The 24,815-nt window shown below is 43.2% G+C and overlaps 1 protein-coding gene across 2 annotated transcripts in view; it reads right to left on the minus strand.

Annotated features, from left to right (window-relative positions):
* The window catches only part of PPP4R2 (protein phosphatase 4 regulatory subunit 2), a 53,409-nt gene extending 39,973 nt beyond the window's left edge, over positions 1–13,436 (minus strand). The window contains exons 1-2 of one of the 2 annotated variants that reach the window (XM_065885827.1): positions 13,179–13,436; positions 12,112–12,193 (exon numbers count right to left, since the gene is read on the minus strand). In XM_065885827.1, coding sequence (XP_065741899.1) covers positions 12,112–12,193; positions 13,179–13,212 — 116 coding nt within the window. In that variant the 5' untranslated portion in view covers positions 13,213–13,436. The remainder of the gene's footprint in view (positions 1–12,111; positions 12,194–13,178) is intronic. The other variant, XM_065885826.1, reaches the window with a different exon arrangement.
* Between the last annotated feature and the right edge of the window lie 11,379 nt (positions 13,437–24,815).

The following is a 24,815-nucleotide window of genomic DNA, read 5'->3' on the forward strand; positions in this document are numbered from 1 at the left end:
CACTGTATGCCAGCTGCGTCCCCCACTTGTAACAACCAAAAACGTCTCCAGACGTTGTCACCCCTGGTTGAGAACCACTGTTAAGAATTATTGAAACAGAAAGTGAAATAAATATTACAGAATTAAATGCAAATTTGAAGAAAAATCCCACATCTCAAAAATCTCACACATCTTCAATTACTTTTACTTAGACACCATTAGTATTTTACGTACATTTAAATAAAAGTATGTATTTATTCAAAACTAATTTTAAGATAGTAGGAAACAATCTTAAGATACGTCCCTTTTTTGGGGTAGTATTTTCATTTCTTCTGCTTGACTAGGACTTTATGACACTTTTGAGATCTCAGCGTGTTCTCAGTATTCAGCCAACCTAAGGACAGAATGTAGTTTTGTTCTTTTTCTCTCAAACTAACTGGTTGTTTTGGCCTATTTACAAATAACTAGACCAGGACCACATGTGGGGAGGGTGCGCGGGGGGGGGGGGGGGGGGGTGGATTTACCAGGACAAAATTTCAAATACAGTCATAAAAATGAAAGACATTGCTCATACTTTGTATCTGAAGTTTCTTTTACTGATAAATATGCCTACCTGTCTTTGGAATGTGAATAAAAAGACAGATACATGCCAGAAATAACAATTCAACCCACCCATGATAACAAAGACTATCCTTTGCTACAATGTCTAGACCATCCTTTTTAAACAACTTGCTGCTTGAGACTGTCTTTTTCTTTTTAGAATGAGAATTTTTTTAAAATTTTATTTTATTTTTGGCTGCGTTGGGTCTTTGTTGCTGTGCGCGGGCTTCTCATTGTGGTGGCTTCTCTTGTTGCGGAGCACGGGCTCTAGGCACGCGGGCTCAGTAGTTTCGGCTTGCAGGCTTACTTGCTCCGCAGCATGTGGGATCTTCCCGGACCAGGGATCGAACCTGTGTTCCCTGCACTGGCAGGTGAATTCTTAACCACTGTGCCACCAGTGAAGTCCTTGAGACTGTCTTAAACTCAAATTATTCCTAACACAACAAAAGTATAACTTATTTAGAAGTTAACTTTATCAAGGTACTCTATTATTTTATCAATAAAAATCTAGCAAAAAAAATTAAGGAACAAATCATAGCTTAATAAAGGAGGGAGACAGAACTACAAATAGCAATAAACAAATGGAAAGATGCTGACATAAAATTTAAAAAAGCAAATTAAAATGAGATACCATTTTTCATCTATCTGATTTTCAGACTTAAAAGCCTAATAATGTTCAGTACTGATGCTGGACAGGTAACTTTGATACACTGTTTCTATAGGCATATGTTGAAACAAAAAGATTTCTGAAGGCCAGATAATAATGCACATAAAGTCCAACCCATAAATCCCATTCACGCATCTGTGCCAACATAATTATGCTCACTTAAGCATTGTTTTAACTGTAAACAATCTTTAAGACCATCATAGTGGACAGTTTAAATGAATTACAATACAGACAAAATGCAACCCAAAAAATGATGTGCTTCAATAAGACATACACAAATTGCAGAAGTATGATACAATATTTTTTAAAAGAATTAACATATATACACATATATGCATAGAAAAATTCTATTAAGAATATACATGAAACAGGTTAACAACAGTCTAGTTTGATTTTTCTTTTTTCCCGTGAGCACTTTGTAATAAAAAACTTTTAAAACTAGACAGGCTTATCTAAAGGAGTACTAATTTCCATAATCTTTGTACATGAGTTTTTTCATATTACGGGCACAATAATAATTATTTAATTTATGTGATCCACTAAACTCAAAATGCAGTTATTCTCACCAAACTTCTTGTTAACCAATATGGAGATGTGAATTTTAAAAGCATATATATGATATTCTCCATATTTAAGATACTTTCAGAAACACTGAAAGTTCTACATTTATATTTACCACCTGTCCATATACTCACCTAATATCAATATTTTGGAATTTTTTAAAGTGGCCAAAACCTAGCTGTGGCATTCACTTCTGCCATATGCTAGAGCAACTAAGATAGCAAAATCAAATGCCACAGACAATATTTACAAGAAAAGTGGATGACAAGGTAACAAGGTATTATCCCCATGAACCCTCTAGTATGAACAGTTAGGACAAGATTAGAGAGGTATTAATAGCTATACAGGAGCAAGAGAAAGACAACTTGTCTTACAACAGATTAACAGGAAAACCCAGGGTTTACCAACAGTCTTCACTGGGGAAAAAAGAAAACCAGGCCACGTTCTATCCACATTTCAGATTACTCCTTGCAGAAATACTCTTAATGTGCAAAGGCCCTAGAAAAGGCAGACTAGTCTCCACTTAAAGAACCACTTTGAGAAAAAAAATACCCACAATCTCAAAAGTTACCCTGGAGTCCTCATGAATAATATCCCTAAAATAAGACCAGAATAAAACTATCTCCAGAAATATTAAATTCACTTTAGCACAAACAATTCTGAATAGAAATATTTTGTTGTTAATAAAAAAGCTACCTCACCCGCCTTCCCAGCAGTACACAACAGTGCAAAAATTACAAATACACCTGTAAGACCTCTTACGTATCTCAAATTTCAAATCCTTCTATAATATGTAGTTTCTCGTTTCATCACCTGTAAATATTATCACATATCTCCCAACACTGCAAAGGTAAGATTTGGGGGTGACAGAATAACAAATCCAAGATGCATGTATTAAAGAGGCTTACACATTCTACCTAAAATACATACATTAGTTCATCACCTATATGCTTCATATGTATACTGCAAAATTACAATTATTGAAAGGTTTCAGCATTGGGGATCACCAGAAAATGATCGAAATCACAAATGTTAGGGTACATCAAGTCACCTACCCTACTGACCCTTTCAGTAAATATCCCCTAACATAGTTTTTCTTAAACCACAAACCACCACACCCCACCTCCCCATACTTGCCACAATCCCTCCCCCAGGAAACCACCTGTGGTGTCAGTGCCTAGAAGGTCACATTATACCGTAGCACAAGGAAAGGAGGGGTGGCCAGGTATGTGGGATCTGGCTTAGGTAAGCAGCATGAAAGTCTTAGAATTTACAAAAATAACAGTGGTAACAGATTCCTACCAAATGCATAGCTTCAAATTCTAAGTAGTTTCGTAAGGATTCTAAGATAGCTACAGTAAACAGGAAAGATGCGAGAGGACAAATGAACAAGTGACAAGTAGTATAAAGTACTGGTTATGGGAGAATCTGAAGTCAGAATGGCTGAGTTTAAATCCCAATTCTGTCACTCACCAGCTGCACAATCAAAATTATTTAAGTTCTGCAAGCCTCAGTATCCTTATTTTTAAAAAAGAGACACCTACTTCAAAGAGTAGTAGTGAAGATTAAATTAGGGTAGGCATATGAAACGTGATTGTTTCTGGCACAAAAGAAATGTTCATTGAAAGTTTGCCTTTTAAGAAGAAAAAAACCTGATAACCCAAAACAGAAGTTCTTATGTGAAAATCCTAGTCCCTTAAAGATTTCTGATTCACCACTTTAAAATCAATCAAAGACTCTAACTAGGTAGGAGTACTCACAAGCACCACATACTACAAAAAATAACATTCGGAGAATAAGATTTAAAGAGTCAAAATACTCAAGAGGCTCCACCCCCTGAAGGGAGCCCAGACAAATCATAGGGAGATAGTAAAAGTACAGGTATGCACAAGTACAGGTATGCACATCTAAGTCAGACCTGGCTACAGGAAAGAAGGAAACGATAATAGCTGAAGTAAAGTTCTGGCAAGGAAAATGAACAGCTAGCTCAGTCACAAGTATAAAGAAACTTGATGAGATTAGGGAACTCTTGGACCTGAAAACAGATCACTGTTACTCGTCAGTATGTTTTCATTATTAGGATTTCATTTCAGTAAGCTGCAAAAACTTTTAAGTATCAACACTGGTACTAAATACGTGTTATTTTTACTATGAATTTTTATTTTTTATATCACAGTATATAAACAAGGCATCTTTGTTGAATGCCTGCTATTTCACAATAACTCTGCAACCTAAGTGTTGTTATTCATATTTTCAGCTGGGGAACAGAGGAAAAGAGGGCATAGGTGACTAACTTGTTCCATCATGGTCATTCAAGTAGGTTACAATGAAACTTGAATTTTAACCAGGACAGCCTGCTAACCTAGAGTCAAGCAGATTATAAGCAGAGAGACAAGAGATACCTTGACATACACAGCTCCAAGTGTGTCTTCACTCTACAATAAAGCTATCCCCCTCGCGCCCCCGCCAACAAAGTCAAACTGGTAAGTGGTAACAAAAAAGCTCTACTTGAACTACCACATATATGGCACATTTTTTAAAAGCAATGGGTCACTATTACTATTATTTTACATTTTTATTGAGACTTAAATTAGCTCTTATACACTTTACAGTCAATGGTGTACGTTCTCAAAAATATTCAATCTATTTTGGTAGGAATGGAGTTTGGAGGGTGGTTACAAGGAGTGCCAAACCCAGGCAGCCTGATACACGAAAAGGATCACTGTGGGTGAAACCAGAGAGAACAAAGATGAGCAACTGAACACATATGAAGGCCTAGCAAAAATGAAGATCTAAAACACATTTCTCACATTCATCAGGTATTTTAAAGTACAATGCTTTCACAGGCATATGTATTAAATGAAATAACAGTCAACGTTCTCCCCTTCAACTGTCTATACTCTGTTTTAGTAAGTGATTTAAGTTTTTTTGCTATGATACTGATTTAGGTAGACAGACACAAACATACACACACACTCACTCACTCACCCACCCCCCCAGCCCCCCAATAATAAACTCCCATATCAGAAAGGTAAAAGACCTACAGTCCACAGAACAGAGGGAAACCACTGTAAATCTGGACCATAAATTCCTCATCTTCTTCCTAATAAGATGTTCTGAAGCCACATGAACTTGGTGACAGGCTTCCAGTAATAGTCCATAAGCATTATGAACTCCAATTTATTGGCAGGCACAAAGAGGATCTCTGGATATAGATAAAAAGGCACACATGTAGGTAACACTAAGACAGACACTCTGGGAACCGCTCTGTGGCTCTCATGAGTTAGTGGTAACACTGACTGGTCTCTCTCATCCAAGTGATTCTCAATTTTTTTACTGTCTCCAAACCACTAACCTATGTAACATACTCCCAAGAGATAACATCTTCACCATCAGCAGACATTTAATGACAACCACTGTGCCTGTGCCCCACCCTTTACCACTGTTCCTGCAATACCACCCCTGGTAACTACTGCCACAACACAGACTCCCACAGGCTTCTGAAATGGAAGGAAACTTGGAAATCATCTTTTATAAGCTCCTCATTCAGTACCTGAGGGAAGTGTGGCCCACAGTAATTTAAGGGACTTACTGGAGGAGACTAAAACAGTAGCTATGGGGAGGAGGGAGTTGTCACTATGCACTAGTCACAGCGTTACGCACTCATAAAGTATAAACTCAGTGAGCCCCCATAACATCCCTTGAGATGGATTTGCTTTATTTCCCATATCTTACGATAAGGAAATTAAGGCACAGAGAAGTTGGCCTTGGTGACAGAGTAACTAAGTGGTAGAGCTGGGAATTCAAACCCAGGCCTGTCTTGTGCTCTCGTGACTCTCTAACCAGAGCTCTTTCCACAAGATTAAGTACCTCAGACTTGTTTCATGGGCCAAATGCACTCTATTTATGCCCAACACACAGACAATTCTAACTTTTACCCTCTCCCAAATTTTAGTATCTACAGCTACATATTTTCATTTATTCAAGTCCTCACACAAGCTGAGGCAACCTCATGGTGTAAACCCCATCTCTGAAGTGAGGAAACAAGCCCACAAATTATTTGCCCTAATTCACACAGCTAATTCTGACAAGCTAATTTCAGAGTCAAGCCATGCTCCTTCCCAGAATGACGTTACCACACGCTAATTCTCATGAAATTAGAGGACCAGCCAACTACTAGTAAAAACTGGACTGAACATGGGAAATATGAACTCACCTGCACACCAAAAAAGACTGACAATTTGAAGTTAATTCCAGTCAGAAAACAGAGTTGACACATCTAGCTTCCAGTGCATCACGCAGTAGATTTTGTACAGCATATATGACACATCAGATTTACAGGTTTGATGTGATGAAACAAATGAAAACAACTACAATTTTCTTCATGTTCCTATCTTAATCACTGCAGTTACTAAAATATTTAGATACAAAAGGGCAACCATTTAACTAATATCTACTGAAAATCTACTGTGCTTCCTCTGTGTACCACTGTGATAATGGTGCATGATAGGAATTTAGGTGGCACATGGGTAATTCACATTAATATTTTAGTATTTACAGATTTTAAAATGACATAGAAAAATATAACTAATGCAACAAACCACTGGTTTCAGACCTCCTTATTTCTCACAAGACTAAGAGGAAGAAATTAACATGTTGATTATACTTCTGGGGAGGGGTCAAATGAGGGCTTAATCTCTATCTGTAGTATTCTCCCATCTTAAAAAAATCTGAAGAAAAGTAAGCTGACCTCAAAAAGAACATTAAGTAAATAAATGTACAGATGCTACAAGGATGTGGCAAAAAATCCCAAAGGTAGTATGTGAAACTGACATTTTAGAAATAATGTTCAAGCGTTTGATACTATGTTAGACAAAACAAAATTCCCTCCCTAAAGAAAGCCACAGAAGAAGGATCGAACAGTCACATGGACTTAAGGAGATTTTATTTATAATACTGCAGATCTCAGTTGTTGATTACTACTACTTTTTAAGTAACTTTTATTTTCTTAGTAGTATTTCAAAATTGCTGAACACAAAGAGTTTGAAACTGCAGGGAGGGAAAAAAAATAGACTCAATAGAAGCATTATCAACACAATACCAACTACTATCTATTGAGTAAATAAATAATGTTAACACTGTTTATGAAGCAGTGTATTTCCGTGTATTATGTACTCATGATATGAGGTACTGTTACTATTCCCTTTTATAGATGAGGAAACTAACTTAACAGAGACTGACTTAAAAAGTTCTCTTACAGACTTCCCTGGTGGCGCAGTGGTTAACAGTCTGCCTGCCAATGCACGGGACATGGGTTCGAGCCCTGGTCCGGGAAGATCCCACATGTCACGGAGCAACTAAGCCCGTGCGCCACAACTACTGAGCCCGCATGCCACAACTACTGAAGCCCGCGCACCTAGAGCCTGTGCTCCGCAGCAAGAGAAGCCACTGCAATGAGAAGCCTGCGCACCACAACGAAGAGTAGCCCTGCTCGCCACAACTAGAGAAAGCCTGCATGCAGCAATGAAGACCCAATGCAGCCAAAAATAAATTTAAAAAAAAAAAAAAAAAAAAAGAAAAAGTTCTCCTAAATAGTGTAATTCTGAGAGGATGGCAGAGGTGCTACAATTTTTCATCTCTCCAAAACCCCTTATGTCAAACGTAACTAGACAGCAAACCCAAAACCAATAAGCAAAAACATTTACAACAAAATTCCCTGACAAGGTTATCTCACAAACCCCAAAATGTACGTTAATGAGGAAAAACTTATGGTCACATGACCTGTACCATTATCAGAATCTGTACAAGAGAAAACAGAAGTTGTAGTGAACCGGAAGGGCCTACAAATAGGAGAACCACAAAATTGCCAACAGGTGTTCACAAGAAATCATGGCAGGTCAATGTGAGAACAGTAGCTGAAACTGAGATAGGTTTTGCCCACTCACAGTAATAAGTGAAGAGAAAGGACCTCCAGTAAGGGCTGAAAGGGGCAAAGTCTTGCTTCATGAGCTCTTGAAAGTGACCCACCAGAGCTCCCATCCAGAGGAGACCCCAAAGACAAAGAGACAACAGAGATGAAGGAAAGACAAGGTCCAAATAAAAGTATTGATAGAACAGAGCCTAGAAATTTCAGAAAGAACATTCCATAGTCTAACGCTTCACAAAAATAATGAGCAAACTCTGTGAAGTTAAGGACAGCTACTCTGAACCATGCCTCCTCCTCAAAGTGCAGAAAAACTATTTTCACATAAAAATGCAGAACAGAAAAATATCAAGGTCAAATCTGATATGAAATTGTTGTAAGAAAAAAGGAGAATAAGGAGCAAAATAACATCCCTCAAGACAGCAAAGGGAAGCTAGAAAGACTTGCTCAGAAACAGATCACAACCTTATACTATTTTCAAAATGAGCTAAACATACTGAGAAAAATGATACAAGTCAGAATTAGAGAAACTCAGAAAATGAAGCAACAGAATACAGCAAAGAATCAGAAAAGAATTACTTCAGGAAATAAAGACTAAACTAAAAAGCACACAAGAACAAATGATCACAACACACAACGCAGTAAGAATCCTTCAAAAGAGGAAATTTTGAAAAATCAAAATGGAATTAAATTTAAAATTTCACTTTAAAAGACACTGTTAAGAGAATAAAATGACAAGCCACACAGTGGTAGCAAGTATTTGTAAACCACATTAATAAAGAATTTGTATCCATAACATATAAAGAACTCTCAAAACCCAATAACAAATCAAACAACCCCATTTTCACATTGGCAAAAATGCGAAGAATCAATTTACTAAAGGAGATATACAAACAGCAAATAAATAGATGAAAAGATGCTCAACGTCATTAGGCAAATACAAATTAAAACCACTATACAATAGGCACCTATTAGAATATCTAATGTGAGAAAGATCGACCGTACTGTGTTGTAAAGGATATGGAGAAACTGATCTCAACTCCCATGATACTGGTGGAAAAGCAAATTGGCACAATCACTCAAGAAAACAGTTCAGTAGTTTCTAAAGTTAAACATACATGTACCATATGATCCAACCATTCCACTCCTGGATGGATTTTTACCCAAGAAAAAAAGAATGCATACAAAGACACATACACAAACGTTCACAGTAGCTTTATTTAATAAAGAAAAAACTGGGGCTTCCAGGGTGGCACAGTGGTTAAGAATCCACCTGCCAATGCAGGGGACACAGGTTGGAGCCCTGGTCCAGGAAGATCCCACATGCTGCGGAGCAACTAAGCCCATGTGCCACAACTACTGAGCCTGCGCTCTAGAGCCCACGAGCCACAACTACTGAAGCCCGCGCCTAGAGCCCATGCCCCGCAGCAAGAGAAGCCGCTGTGATGAGAAGTCTGTGCACCTCAATGAAGTCACCCCCACTTGCCGCAACTAGAGAATGCCCGTGCGCAGCAATGAAGACCCAATGCAGCCAAAAATAAATAAATAAAATAAATTTTTTTTTAAAAAACTGGAAATAACTCAAATGCCCATCAACCAGTGAATGAAGCAAGAACTGTAGGATATCCATGTAATGAATACAACTCAGAAATAAAAAGGAATGAATTGTTGATTTCTGAACAACGTGGATCAATCTCAAATTACGTGGAGTAAAAAAAGGCAGACAAAGAATATACTGTATGATTCCATTTATATAAAATTCCAGAACATGCTAACTAATCTACAGTGACAAAAAGCAGATCTTTAGTTGCCTGAGAGGAGGAGAGCACACACAGGGAGGGGAGATTACAAAGGGAACAGAGGAAACTTCTGCGAGTAATGGATATATTCTCCATCTGGAGTGTGGTGTTAGTTTCATGAGTGTAGATGTCAAAATTTACCAAACTATATATTTTTAGTAAACTAAGCTTACTGTTTTCAATAATTGAAGTTTTTTAAAATAAGCATTAAGTAAAGCTATTTTCTAAAAACAGAAATGAGGGAAAAAATCCAGGAATTCTTACCTTAAGAAACTCATCCATCCTAAAACATCAAAGAGATCTGAACTGCTACATTTTAGATTTTCATTCTCGTATTTACAGTCTTAGACAAAGCTCAGTTTAGCCATAAATGATGACAGAAACTGCAAATTTCAGTATCAAAAGTTAAGGCATGGGCTTCCCTGGTGGCACAGTGGTTGAGAGTCTGCCTGCCAATGCAGGGGACACGGGTTCATGCCCCGGTCCGGGAAGATCCCACATGCCGCGGAGCAGCTGGGCCCGTGAGCCATGGCCGCTGAGCCTGCACGTCCGGAGCCTGTGCTCCGCAAGGGGAGGCCACAACCGTGAGAGGCCCACGTACCGCAAAAAAAAAAAAAAAAAAAAAAAAAGTTACGGCATGCCCATATTGATTTAAAAAAACAAAAAACCAACAAAGGCTAAATAAAGCTAAATGTAAAAACACCAGTTGTTTGAATCATAAATTTAAAAATATTTTCCAAACTCCATAAAGAATCTAACACCACCAATCACTTTAATACAAAATACTCTCAGTAAATGTACAAAGACCTAAAGATTTGGGGGGGTTGGAGGCGTGCACAGGGATGGGACAACTGATGACCTTTTTAAGTCCTCTCTCAGGAGAAATAATTGTCCAGAAAAATCAGGTTGCATTTCCCTAGCCACTTAGTGATCCAGTCAAACAGGATATTAAAGAGCTTTCTTGTAGAAACTTTCAACTGTTTATACATTTACAGCCAAAGTATTTTTATCAAAACGGGACGGCAGGGGCTTCCCTGGTGGCGCAGTGGTTTAGAGTCTGCCTGCCGATGCAGGGGACGTGGGTTCGTGACCCGGTCCGGGAAGATCCCACATGCCGCGGAGCGGCTGGGCCCGTGAGTCATGGCCACTGAGCCTGCGCGTCCGGAGCCTGTGCTCCGCGATGGGAGAGGCCACAGCAGTGAGAGGCCCGCGTACCGCACAAAAAAAAAAAAAAAAAAAGGGACGGCAGTCTGTACACACCTGTTAAGAGGCGTTAAGTATTTAACTCCAAATAATCTTGTTTATCAAAACTATGAAGTAAAATGCTTTTCCTCTTGATACTGTAGAGAGGTATAAGTTCGGACCAACTAGCAATCAATACAAATACAAATTATTCTGCATCAAGTTTTTAAAATCAAGATGTTCTAAGAGACTATAATTCAGAGGCAAAAATTACCTTTCTTTCCTGAAGGGTTCCATTTTTTAAAAGCACTAAATAGAAATTTAAGATTGAACACATCACAGTCACATTCCTAAGGTGACTGGTAATTTTAATAAGCACCAGGGAGTTTCAGCTCGTCTGCAAGACCATTAAAGAGGGTTTTTTTTTCCCCTTTCTAAAATCAGGCCAGTTATTAGAAGGCTACGCTGCAACCATAAGCAAATCTTGTGAGAAATGAACATTTGCTAATAAAGCCAAAGAAAGTATACATCATTTGCGGAAGCTTACACCCTTTTATTAGGCCTCAAAAAGAATTTTAAAACTAGACATGAAGTAGAGGAGCCAAAAGAAAGCCCACTTTTTAAAACTACCCCCCAAAAAAACCTCTCCCCTTCCTGTTCACTGCCTCCTACACAAAGGCTACAAGGCACCAAATCTGCACTGCTCTCTACAAATAAAGTTAGCCTGAGTGTGAAAACAACTCCTGCCAAACAACTACACACACAACAATGAACTGAAATGTTCCTCTGAAAACAGTGCTAACTTCACAGTATAAGTTTCAGATTCACAGCACTTGCAAACAAGCCTAATAGAATGCTGAGCGTATGTTAACAAGTTAGCTATCCTAGAAAGTTTACAGGACAGTCAAGACTGTAGCATCTGGAATTTGTCAGATAATCACCCAGAGTCCTCAAGAGAATAAATATAAGTGACACTTCAAGCACCCACATATATAAATATGACAACAAAAGGTTGGATACAGGACAATAGTAGAAAATACCACCAATAAAAGAATCTGAAACAGAATCAAAGCCACAAAATTTGGGATATAAGCCTGTTTGTTATGGCCAAAAACAGTCATAATGGAATATGCATTCTTCTTTTTCTCTGGCTCTTGTAGACTAACACATTCTAAATGCGCAAAAGCATAAAGAAAATGTTAACAAAGCTTTAAAATTCGTTACAGAGCACATATGAAGTAAATAAAGCATATACACTTAGTAAATGCTTTAAATTACTGGAGCTTGTGAGTTTAGACAGATGGAGTATTCACCGCTTCTGAAATACACTTCTGTCCCTTTCCTGAGCAATTCTGAAGGATACACAGATCTATAACAACGATTACATGTTTTCAACTCACATTGTTTCCCCAGTCTTGGCTACATGACAAAGAAACTGATCCAGGACCGGACAAACTTCCTTTTTCCCCCTCTTCTCAAAATCTAGATAAGGGAAGAAAGAAAAGTTATTAGTATTTCTAAAAGTCCACCAACCATTTCCAATGCCTTCTAACAACAAACTTTCCTCTCAGTCCTTCCTCATATTAAGCAGCAATTAAAAAAAAATTTTTTTAATTTAAAAAAGCCTCTCAACGAAATATCCACCTCTTACTCTCCAATTTCAAATGTCACTCTTCACAGGTAACGAGAGCCCTCCTAAAGGGGGCACTCAACTTCGCCAGAAACCAGCCCTAACGCAGCGCTTCTCAAAGTGTGGCCCGGGGGAACACCAGGACCACATTCATCTCAGAGACCGGCTAAAATACAAAAACCCCAGATCCCGACCCCACAGACTGTTTATTTACGTGAAGTTCATAAATCTGCGTTTTAAGAAAACACCAGCTCCCTCTCGTAGCCGTCCCCCAGTGATCCTGGGTATCAAAGCCTAATTCTCAGAACGCTGAAATCATGCTTTCCCAAGTTTGAGAACCACTGTTCTGAAGCCTGTTGCTTGGAAGGCGACCACCTGAGAATGAGGGCGCGTGGAAAGATGACTTCAGAAGCCCTGAAAAAGGCTCCCTGAGACACTTGAAAGTTGCTTTGCCGCCCCCCCTCCCCCACCCCAAACCTTTCACTTCTTTTCTCCCCGCCGTGGCCCGGCGTGCGGGGGCCTGATGGAGAACGAAGCCGCCTGGGAAGGCGCTGCGGGCCCAAGACCCGTGCCCCGGGAGTGGGAGAGGGGCCGGGGCCCCCGCGAGAGCTTCCCGGCTCCCCTCCCCCAGCCCAGACGCCGGCGGCCGACACAAAGCCCAGAGCAGGGCGGGAGGGAGCTGCCCACGGGGCTCCCCGCCCCCGGGGAAGCGGGAGGGGGATGGGAGCCGGGGAAGCGCGCCCTCCCCCCCCAGCCCGGCCCCGCGGAACCACTTGCCCGAAGGGAGATAGGACCTCGGAGGGTGAGAAGGAAGGGAGACGGGGCAGCTACCCCCACCTTTCAGCGCCTCCTGCAGCCTCTCGACGTCCATGGCTTCACGGAGCCCCTCGCAGCCTCCGCCTCCTTCCGCGGATCTCCCGGGGACTGGAAGGCCTCCCCCCACCCCCCCGACGCCCTCCCCCTCCCTTGCACACACTCCGGCACGCAGGCGACCGGGGGGGGCACCGAAGGGAGCCGGGGGAAGCGAGCGAGAGAGCCAGACCGAGACAGCGAGCACCTCCCCGAGCCGCTACCACCAGCCCTCCAACATGGCGCCCGGCACGTCATCGCGCGCACGCTCCCCGCCGCCGTCCTCGCGCCCGCGGCGCGCCCAGACCCGGAACCCGAGAGCGCGTGCGCGGCGAGGCGTGTGGCCCGTGGCAGTCCCCCGCAGACCCGGCAGGGGCGGTAGCCCCGCCTCTCCCCCGGGATGGCCCTAGCTACCTGCGCCGACCTGAAGACGGAGTGGTCTAGGCAGGCGGGTGGGATGCAGACCCCCTGATGTGAGTCCCTGCCATTTGCTAGCTGTGTGACCTTGAGCAATTTACTGAGCCTCTCTGAGCCTCACTTTCCCCGTCTGTACGGTGAAAGCACTAGTATGGACCACCCTATAAGGTGGCTGCGAAAATCAGGTGAGAGTGTGTACACTTAGTGGTCAGAGTACGCATTTTAAAAGCACTCAGTATTACTAGTAATCGTAGCAAAAATACCTCCTTGCCTCAATCCAAAGCTCGTCGATGACCCACCCTTGAAGAGAAGCAAGGCACGCAGCAAAGGGATGAAAAGCTTAGGCAATGGAACCAGCTGGATTTAAAGCCCAACTCAACTGTTTACTCCCTGTCTGACGTACTTAAATTCCGGTAGCCTCAGTTACCTCATCCGCAAAATGGAAGTTTGTAAAACAGCCCTGAGACTTGAGTGAAACGGCGATGATGAAGCACTGAGCGCACAGGGTGCCTGGAACTTAAGCACTCAGTTAATGTGGCTGCTGTTTTTATTATCATTATGATTTTGATTACATAAGCACCCAGGAAGTTACAGAGGGCAGAGACCTCAGAAGTACTCTCCCGCCCTGACATTTTACAAATGGGATAGCTGAGGCACGGAGAGCTAGTCTGGCAGCAGAACCCAGAACATCTGGCAACTAGCTAGTGTGTGGACATCTTTATTATCCTCTCATGTCTGTGAGCTTTTCAAGAAAAAGATACTGCACTGTTCCACCTTCTCCTCTCAAAGCCTAACACAAATCTGTGAAAGGAAGGAAGGGAGAGAGGGAGGAAGGGAGGACAGAAGGCTATTTCTTGACTGGTGTTAGAAGGTGCAAATTTGGACACAGCCATCACAAGTGTTGACCCTCTTAAAAGATAGTGGCTCTGACCCTGAACCTGGGTGGCAGATGTAGGCAAACCCCGCCCCCCCCGCAAAAAAATACTTTTCTGGATTTTGCCATCAGAGAACCAGTCCCTAGTATCTTGAGACCCTTTCACTGTTCTAAGCATCCAGCTCAGTTACAAATAGCCTTGCAGGGGATGTATTAGGGTGGCATCATAGTGGGCCAACACTTTCAATGCCCTGGATTTAGTTTATTATGGTCCCTTCCATTCTGAAGGAGCCTACCCTCTACACAGCAAAGCTTAGCCGCCACTCTCTCCGCCACCTAGTACTCTGTTTAAGCAGGTGTCTTCCTGTATGGCCTGTGCAGGACAATACAGTTGCCACTAGCCACGTATGGGTATTTAAATTTAAATTAATTAAAATTAAATAAAATTTAAAATTCAGTTCCTGAGTTTGTCAATGAAATTCAGTTCCTCAGTCACACTAGCCCCATTACATGTGTTCAATAGGCCCACGTGGCTAGTGACTTTTGCACTGAGAGAAGATTCCATGATCGCCAAAAGTTCTTCTGGAACTTTCTGTTAGAGACCGTACCATGCTAATTTTTTCCACCTTGCTCTGTCCCTTTTCATCAGCTGTTCTCCTCACTTGGAGATGCCTCAACTTCCAAAAACTGGATAAGGTCCGTGGAAGGAGACAAAGTACACACAGCAGTGTCAGCCGAAGGGAATCAGGGAAAGTTTCCCTAGAGGAAGTAGAAGCGTTTAAGCTTGAGAGCTGAATTCTGAGAGGAAGGAAGCCAAGTGAAGTGGAGAGGAGACGCTTTCAAAGAGAAAAACCAGGTGCATGGGCGCTGAAATGAGACAGAAGAGCCAGGTAGGTCCAGTCTGGCTTAAGCTGAGAGTGCAAGGGCAGGAGAAGCAAGGGATGAGGCTGAAGAAATATTTTCTTTGGTTCATTTCTTCCTTCTTCCTTGGAATTCTTCTCTAGCCAGCATGCTTCCCAATGTCTGCGATGACCAGAGCCTCCTATTGGTACTAACTCCCTTAGAGCAAAACAGAATAAAATGTGACGTCCAGCCTCCACGAATGACCCTGAAGATCCTAGCCTTCTGGGGTTCATGCCCCAGTGTAGTCTTCTCCCAGGTGAATCAGGGAGAGCGGGTCCGTGTGAACAATAGCGTGGCGGAAGGGATGGTACTTGACTTCTGAGGCTAGGTCATAAAAGGTGCTGAGGCTTCTGCTCTGGGTGCTTGGATTGCTCTTTCTAGAGGAAGCCAGCTGCCATGTCACAAGAACATCAGAGCAGCCCTGTGGAAACGCCCAAATGGAAAGGATTGATGGCTTTAACGTGGGTCCTCCAGCCCCAGGAAATCCTTCCGATGACTGCAGCCCCAGCTGGCATCTGGACTGCAACCTTATAAGGGATCCCAAGTCAGAGCCACCCATATAAGCTACACCTCAAGTCCTGACCCACAGAAACTATGAAAGATGACAAATGTTTATAATTGTTCTCAGCTTCTAAATTCTGAGGTAATTTGTTACACAGCACTAGATAAACAATGCACAAAGGAGAATATTAATAGTAACAGCTAATATTAAGCATTCTCTATGTGTCTAGCATTCTTCTAAGCACTGTATAAAAGTATTTAATTTAATCCTTGCAAAAATCCTATAAGTGATATATTTTTTAAAATATTTATTTATTTATTTTTGGCTACATTGGATCTTCCTTGCTGCACGCAGGCTTTCTCCTTTCTCTAGTTGCGGCGAGAGCGGGGGCTACTCTTCGTTGCGGAGCACGGGCTTCTCAGGGCGGTGGCTTCTCTTCTTGCGGAGCACGGGCTCTAGGCGTGTGGGCTTCAGTAGTTGTGGCACCAGGGCTCAAACCCATGTCCCCTGCATTGGCAGGTGGATTCTTAACCACTGCGCCACCAGGGAAGTCCCCCTACACGTGATATTATTATCGCCACTTAACATAAGAGCAAACTAAGGTATAAAGAAGTGAACTAACTTGTCCAAGGTCACACAACTACACAGGCAAGGGACTGACCCATGATTCAAAGCCAGACTGGTTTCAGAGGCCCAGACTCTTTCTTGTCCTCAAGAAGTTTGCAAATGACCAGGAGAGAAAAAACATAATTATAGACTCTGATGCAAAGTAGAAGGCAAGTATGCAAATCAGGTGGTCAGAGGCCTGCGACATCTCTTTCAGGCAGAGATAGAAGTTTTACTATTTGGAAGGGCCTCACTTAAAGACTGGAAAGGATTTGCACCAAAAGAGAAGAGGCTTCCAAGGCAGAGGGAATGGTATTAACCAGGCAAGCTGTCCGTGAGGGCTTCCTAGGTACCGAAGAGAACGCGTGCTTGGAATCTGTTCCCCCGCAGGGTCAGGGTGTAATAGAAGAGATGTCCCTTAAATGCAAACATGCAAGAAGACTGGCCCGTTCCTCTGAGGGTACACAAGAGGGGAAAAGCCTGATGACACAGAGGAGAAGGTAGAAGATAGAGACAGGAGAACGGGAAAGAGAAAACAGCTGGGACTGTGTCAGAAGAAAATGTGCAAGGATCTTCAAATAACCCCAGGGAGAAAGACTGGAGTTGGGCCATCCCTCTGAGATGAGCCTGTGGGGAGGGACAAGAATGGGAGATTGAGGAAAAGTCTAGAAAAATCCACACACCGTCTACAAGGGCTGAAGGGCACAGAACAGGCTGTGTTAAAATACGAATAGAAAGACTTGGAGGCTCTTTGAATCTCATGGCCTTTTATCCATGCTTTTTAGTCCTTATTTGTATATCACAACGAGTGCCAGGATGAAGCTGAGGGTGAAAGGTGGACAAATTAGAGTGAATCCAGGTTTCTAAACAAATAAGAGAATAGCTTCACCTATCCGCAAGGTTCACTTTTTTCCAGAGACTTTCAAAAGCTAACTGTTTCTTTATTGGAAGTAAGGGCAACAAAGGGTGTGCTCCGAAAGACCCAGGGTTGTTTTCTGTGGTGCCATGACAGTGTGGTGGCCACTGGCAGCCACTCTGGGCTGAAGAGCAGCGTTAAGAGAGGAGGCTGGAAGACAGTAGTAAGTACTGCCTGGGTGGATGCCTGCATGAAGTCTGACTGCAGTAATGGGGGTGCACTTCAAACTGTGTGAACGAAATGGGAATTTATGAGGAGGGAAGGGTACGCCATAGGATCAGGGACTCTCCGTTCTGGAGGCCAGGAGTCTGAGATCAGGATGTAAGGCAGCCCACATTCCCTCTGGAGGGTCTAGGGAAGAGTCTGTTCTTTCCCTCTCCCAGCTCCTGATGACTGTCAGCATTCCTTGACGTGTGGCTGCATGCATCCCTCCCATCTCTGCCCCTGTGATCACGTTGCCTCTCCTGTCTATCACTTCTCCCTTGACCTTACTCTTAAAAGGACACTAGTTATTGGATTAAGAGCCCATCTGGTTATCCAGGCTGATCTCCTCAGCTCAAATTCTTAAATTACATGTACAAACACTCTTTTTCCCAGGAAGATAACAGTCACAGGTTCCAGAGATTAGGATGCAGACATAATCATTTTGGGGCTACCATTCAGCCCACTATAGTAATTAAACGATTTTTGTGGGAAGGTCCTTTGAAACTTTGTAAATATCCCATTTCTCATCAAATTTTCACTCCTGAGTTCTCGCCTCCATTGACATTTCTTGGCTGAATTAATTATGACTATGATGGTTGCCAAATGGTGGTTTTCTAATTCCATCGTTCCTTTTACATTTATTAGTTGGCATCCTACCAAAAGGAAAGTGTCATCTCCTGTCATTGATTCATGTTTTATTTATAATAATTTAGACTCACTGATTCCTACTTTATTCAATGGGTTATGATTCATTGCTATCATTATTTATTTTGATACCTAGATTGTCCTATACTTGGCCAGTGGGACCTTCTTCAAGCTGGCTTCTGCATCCTTTTGACGTGTCCCCATCAGTCTTGGAGCACTTCTTTATTGTCGGGTACAAAAAGGTATTCCAGGCTCATCTTGCATCTTCCTTCTCCAGCCCTGGAATTAGCCATTTCTCCAAGAAGCCCCAATTCCTTTTCGTGAAGAATGCTATTTAGAAACCTAGATGAGGCTGCTAGGGTGTTCATGACCATTGGGATGTCATTGCTTCTAGGCCCTCCACATATATATTTATTTCTATATCTAGCTATATCCATCTATCTATCTATCGATCTGTCTATCTATCTATACACAGATAGATAGTGAAAACTATGAGTTCTCAGCTTCCAATTCCAATCCAACACAGGAGGATTCATTCTAGTTTTCTCCCTTTCCATATACATAACTCTCCAACATTGAGCCTTGTGTGTGTTGCCATTCTCCTCAATACATTCTTTTATTCTATCAATCTCCCTGTTATGCAAGTGACCTATCACCAGTCCCTCTAACAGTGGCCTTTCTCACCTGTCTTGGGCTCTGACACCCTGCACCAGGCTACTTTCCCCCACCCCCTTGCAAATTCCTACTTTTCTTGGCCACACTTGACTGGTTTGAGACTGAATTATTCCAGAAGGAAGGGTAAATATTATTAGTATTTATAATGATAATAGTAGTAATTTTAAACTTTTCAAATAACTGATAAAGAATGTTTTATAAAGCGATTCAAAGACTACAGGGCAAGCAAACATCCCTTAAGATGCTCTCCCTCACCCAATACCCACCACAGCTAGATGGAGCTTTATGAGTTTGTGGTAAATCTTTCCAGATGTTCCTTAGGTGTTTACGTGTCTCACCTGTAGTATTACAACAGCCTCCAAATGTTCTCCTGCCTTCTGTCCTCGCCTTCCTACAATTTATTTTCAACACAGCAGCCAGGGTTTTTAATAAGAGGATCCGATCCTGTGCCAATCCCCTCATTCCACTCAGAGTAAAAGCCACAGTCCTTGCCCTGGGGCCTCTATGCACAGTCTGCCCCTCCCTCCCCCAACCTCGTCCCCTGCCCCCAGCCCTTCTTCAAGCACTCGGGCCTCTGTGACCTCCATGATGTACTTTTAACCTGCGAGTACACTCCCCACTTAGGATGGTGCCCTAGCTCTTCCTTCTGCCTGGATCCCTCTTCCCTGGGATATCCACGTGACTCTCTCATCCCCTTGAGTACCAACGGAGGCCTACTCAGGCCACACTAAGTGCCATGGCACCCTCCATCTTCCCCTGCACCCTTCAACCAGCTCCTCTCTCCCCAGCCCCCGCTCCATTTCTTTTGCTCCTAGCCCTTCTCATCTCATATTATGTAATTTCCTTTTAAAATTTTGTTTATTGCATGTCTCTGCATCACTAGAACATAAAAACACCCTGAGGACAGAAAACTCTTTTGTTCCCTGGTTTGTCCCAAGTGTCTTGAAGCTTTGTGCAGTGTCTGTAACACCACAGGGGCTCAATAAATATTTGGTGCAGAGCTTCCCTGGTGGCACAGTTGTTGAGAGTCCGCCTGCCGATGCAGGGGACATGGGTTCATGCCCTGGTCTGGGAAGATCGCACATGCCGCAGAGCGGCTGGGCCTGTGGGCCATGGCTGCTGAGCCTGCGCGTCTGGAGCCTGTGCTCCACAACGGGAGAGGCCACAACAGTGAGAGGCCCGCGCACCGCAAAAAAAAGTAATAATAATAATAAATAAATATTTGGTGCATAAACACTTATTGAAGTAGTTCTTCTTGGCTTAAATTTCTCTCAAAATGTAACGTATTCTTCTGTAGTTTCAGTTTTGGTTTTTTACTTAACAATATGTCTTGGGATCTTTCTGTTTTATTTTAGATATACTAATTAAAATCTTATTTTGTGTAGTACTTTGAAGTATAGATGGAGTATTGTTATTCAACCAGTCGTCTATGAATCACACATACAGCTACTTCAGTTTTTCTCTATTAAAAACCAAGCCTTGTATAATTCAAATCTCAGTGTCCTCCTTTATAAAATAGACAGTATTCACCTCATAAACGACTGAGGATTAAAAGAGATCCTGGGGGGGCTTCCCTGGTGGCGCAGTGGTTGAGAGTCCGCCTGCCGATGCAGGGGACACGGGTTCGTGCCCCGGGTCCGGGAAGATCCCACATGCCGCGGAGCAGCTAGGCCCGTGAGCCATGGCCGCTGAGCCTGCGCGTCCGGAGCCTGTGCTCCGCGACGGGAGAGGCCACAACAGTGAGAGGCCCGTGTACCGCAAAAAAAAAAAGAGATCCTGGGGTAGGACTTGGCAAATTTTTTTTTTTTGACTGCATTGGGTCTTCATTGCTGCGCGCCAGTTTTTCTCTAGTTGCAGCGAGCGGGCGCTACTCTTCGTTGTGGTGCACGGGCTTCTCTTGGCGGTGGCTTCTCTTGTTGCAGAGCACGGGCTCTAGGCACGCGGGCTTCAGTAGTTGTGGCACACAGGCTCAGTAGTTGTGGCTTGCAGGCTCTAGAGCACAGGCTCAGTAGTTGTGGCACACGAGCTTAGTTGCTCCGCGGCAGGTGGGATCTTCCCGGACCAGGGCTCGAACCTGTGTCCCCCGCGTTGGCAGGCGGATTCTTCACCACTGCACCACCAGGGAAGCACAGGACTTGGCAAATCTTTTATTGCATTTTTATGCTGTTATTATTACCTGTGCTACTGCAAGCCTCCTCATGACCATTTCTCCAGGACACTAATTGTTGGAGAGGCACGTTTTTAATCAGCAGTGCCTATGGACTTTCTCAAACAGAGCTGTCACCTTCCGAAAGTATGTCACTGTACACCCACTTGTGGACTCAGTAATTTTTGTCAATCTGATGAGTACGAAAAAGAATACCTCTGTGTTGTTTTTTGTTTCCAAGATGTATCTGTTAGTTGGAATATTTTTTCCTTTTTTTTTTTTTTTTCTGCCAAGAGTGTAATTTCATCTTTTATTCCAAATCAGTCCCTAAAGACTTTCCAGACAACCTCAAATCACATTGATGGGATCTATCTTCTGGGTAGTCACAAGCTATGTCACTTCTGCAATGGCCTAATTATGTAGATTTTGTTAGTGTCACCACCCAGAAGTGTGGAGTAGGAAAGCGGGGAAGGAGTCAGCCTCGATCAGCAAAGTCGCAGACATAGAACATAAAGCTGAGTCCAGGAAATTCTGAGTGTATTTTATGCCAGACACTGGTCTGTGGAGTCTGTGGTGAGTAAGGCACAGTCTCCAGGATCTTACAGTCTAGTGGGACAGAGAAACGTAAAGGAAGTAGACAACTAAGTAAAGGCCCAGGACTTATAGATTGTAGTAAGTTCTAAGAAGGAAATAGGGCTTCCCTGGTGGCGCAGTGGTTGGGAGTCCGCCTGCCGATGCGGGGGACGCGGGTTCGTGCCCCGGTCCGGGAGGATCCCGCGTGCCGCGGAGCGGCTGGGCCCGTGAGCCATGGCCGCTGAGCCTGCGCGTCTGGAGCCTGTGCTCCACAACGGGAGAGGCTGCAACACGGAGAGGCCCACGTACCACAAAAAAAAAAAAAAAGGAAATATACAGGATAATATGGTATGAAAGCCATGTGGCGGAAGCCGCTTCGGGTGGGGTGGTCAGGGGAGATCTCTCTGAAAAGGTGATGTTTGGGTTGAGACTTGAAAATGAGCCATGTTGGGAAAGAGCTGAGGAAATTAAAGATGCAGAGGCTTTCAGACAGCAGGGGGAAAGATGTGTTGAGGGAAACTGGAGGAGGGTTGGAGGATGGTGGGTGAGGGAGAGCAGAGCAAGGATAAGGAAGCCAGAAGCTAGAAACTGTGATTCCTTCTAAGCCATGTTAACGAGACTGGTTCTCATCATTAGGGTGATAAAAAGTAGGATGTTTTAAGCAAGGAAATGGCATGCTCCAATGTGTGTTTGTCAAAATCACCATAGTTTCTTGTCTCGTGTTCCTTTCTAGGAGCGCCCAGTGCCTTCTCTTCTTTCAGGGCTTTCCAGTTCCTGTCATTTCCTCTAGCATCCTAAAATCTATTACTGATGACACACCACCTAGACTGTCATTCTCATGGTTTGGAGTGAGTTAGCATTACTTGGGGAGCTTGATAAAAATGGGTATTCTAGGCCCTTACCCCAGAGATCCTGACTTAGTAGGCTGGAGGTAGGTGCCAGAAATACCCATTTCATCAAACTCCCAGGTCAGTGGTTCTCAAATCAGTCTGCATCAAAACTACCTGGAGGGCTTATGAATACACAGATTACTGGGCCCCACTTCTAAAGTTTCTGATTCAGTAGGCCTGGGGTGGAGCCCCAGAATCTTTGACTCTTCTTCGTTTGTTTAATTTTGTTTTTATATAAATTTATTTATTTATTTTTGGCTGTGTGGGGTCTTCGTTTCTGTGCGAGGGCTCTCTCTAGTTGCGGCAAGCAGGGGCCACTCTTCATCGTGGTGCACGGGCCTCTCCCATTGCGGACCACAGGCTCCAGACGCGCAGGCTCAGTAGTTGTGGCTCACGGGCCCAGTTGCTCCGCGGCATGTGGGATCTTCTCAGACCAGGGCTCGAACCCGTGTCCCCTGCACTGGCAGGCAGATTCTCAACCACTGCACCACCAGGGAAGCCCTGTTTAATTTTTATTTTTGTCTGCGTTGGGTCTTTGGTGCTGCGTGTGGGCTTTCTCTAGCTGCGGCCAGCGCGGGCTACTCTTCATTGCGGTGTGCGGGCTTCTCGTTGCGGTGGCTTCTCTTGTTGCAGAGCATGGGCTCTAGGCACGCAGGCTTCAGTAGTTGCAGCATGTGGGCTCAGTAGTTGCAGCATGTGGGCCCTAGAGTGCAGGCTCAGTAGTTGTGGCACGTGGGCTTCGTTGCACCATGGCACGTGGGCTCTTCCTGGACCAGAGATCAAACCCATGTCCCCTGCATTGGCAGGTGAATTCTTAACCACTGCGCACCAAGGAAGCCCTCCTGAGAGTCTTCATTTCTAACAAGTTCCCAAGTAATATTGATGCTACTGGTCCAGGGACCATGTTTTAAGAACCACGGTCCAGGGTGATTCTAATAAAGGTGATCCCTGGGACCACACTTTGAGAAACACAGGCCCAGGGACTGAAGCTAATCTTGCTAGTATTCCATAAGTGTTCTTCCTAATATCTCCCAGACTCTCTGGCCTCATCTTGGTCCACCCACTCTCTGCACTAGGCCAACCCCTAGCATTCTTTGCTCTTGGCACAGAAAAGTTCTCATCATTGCTAGAACTTGTCATGACTGTGCACTTGCTGGCCTTTGCACATGCTGTTCCTTCTCCTTGTAATGCCCTTCCCCCAAGCATTCCCTTTAGACCCTGCTCAAATGTTATCCCTTCTGTGTTGAGTGTTCCCCATCTCTCTGCTAGACATTTGTTGCTCCTTTCATTGGATTGCCTGACACTTTGTACATATCTCTAACATAGGAGCATGAAAACTTTTTTGACCAAAACCAGTAGAAAAAATTCATTTTATATTGCAACCCAATAAACATATACTGATATATTACATAAAATTAACATACGATTTTATAAAATAATACTTACCTTAACATGCACGCTGCTATTCTATTTTTTTTTTAAGCTGGCTGTAACTTTTTAAATTGATTGTGGTATGAAACACACAGCTTTGGGGGCTTCCCTGGCTCAGTGGTTAGGAAGCTGCCTGCCAATGCAGGGGACATGGGTTCGATCCTTGGTCTGGGAAGATCCCACATGCCACAGAGCAACTAAGCCCGTGTGCCACAACTACTGAAGGCCACGTGCCTAGAGCCCATGCTCCACAACAAGAGAAGCCACTGCAATGAGAAGCCAGCGCACCACAACAGAGAGTAGCCCCTGCTCAAGGCAACTGGAGAAAGCCCACGCACAGCAACAAAGACCCAACGCAGCCATACGTAAATAAATAAATAATAAAAATGTAAAATGGACAAAAGGTTTGAACAGACTTTTTACCAGTGAAAACATATGAATGTCAAATAAACACATGAAAGGATGCTAAACATCATTAGTCACTAGGAAAATGAAACTTAAAACCACAATGAGATACCACTTCATACTCACTAGACTGGTGAAAATTAAAAAGATTGTCCACATAATCTTGGCAAGCACGTGGAGAAACAGGAACAGCTAGTGAAAATGTAAGTGGTACAACTAACTTGGAAAACAGTTTAGCAGTTTCTTGAAAAGTTAAACATACATTTACCATAGAGCTCAGACATTTCAATCCTATATTTTACCCAACAGAAATGGAAAAATATATCGAAAGACATGTTCAAGAATGTCCATAACAGCTTTACTTGTAATAGCCAAAAACTGGAGACAAGCAAATCCATCAATAGGAGGATGAAATAAAGAGGAATGAACTATGGATAC

The sequence above is a fragment of the Phocoena phocoena genome, chromosome 10, assembly GCF_963924675.1.
Source record: "Phocoena phocoena chromosome 10, mPhoPho1.1, whole genome shotgun sequence".
Classification (NCBI taxonomy): domain Eukaryota; kingdom Metazoa; phylum Chordata; class Mammalia; order Artiodactyla; family Phocoenidae; genus Phocoena; species Phocoena phocoena.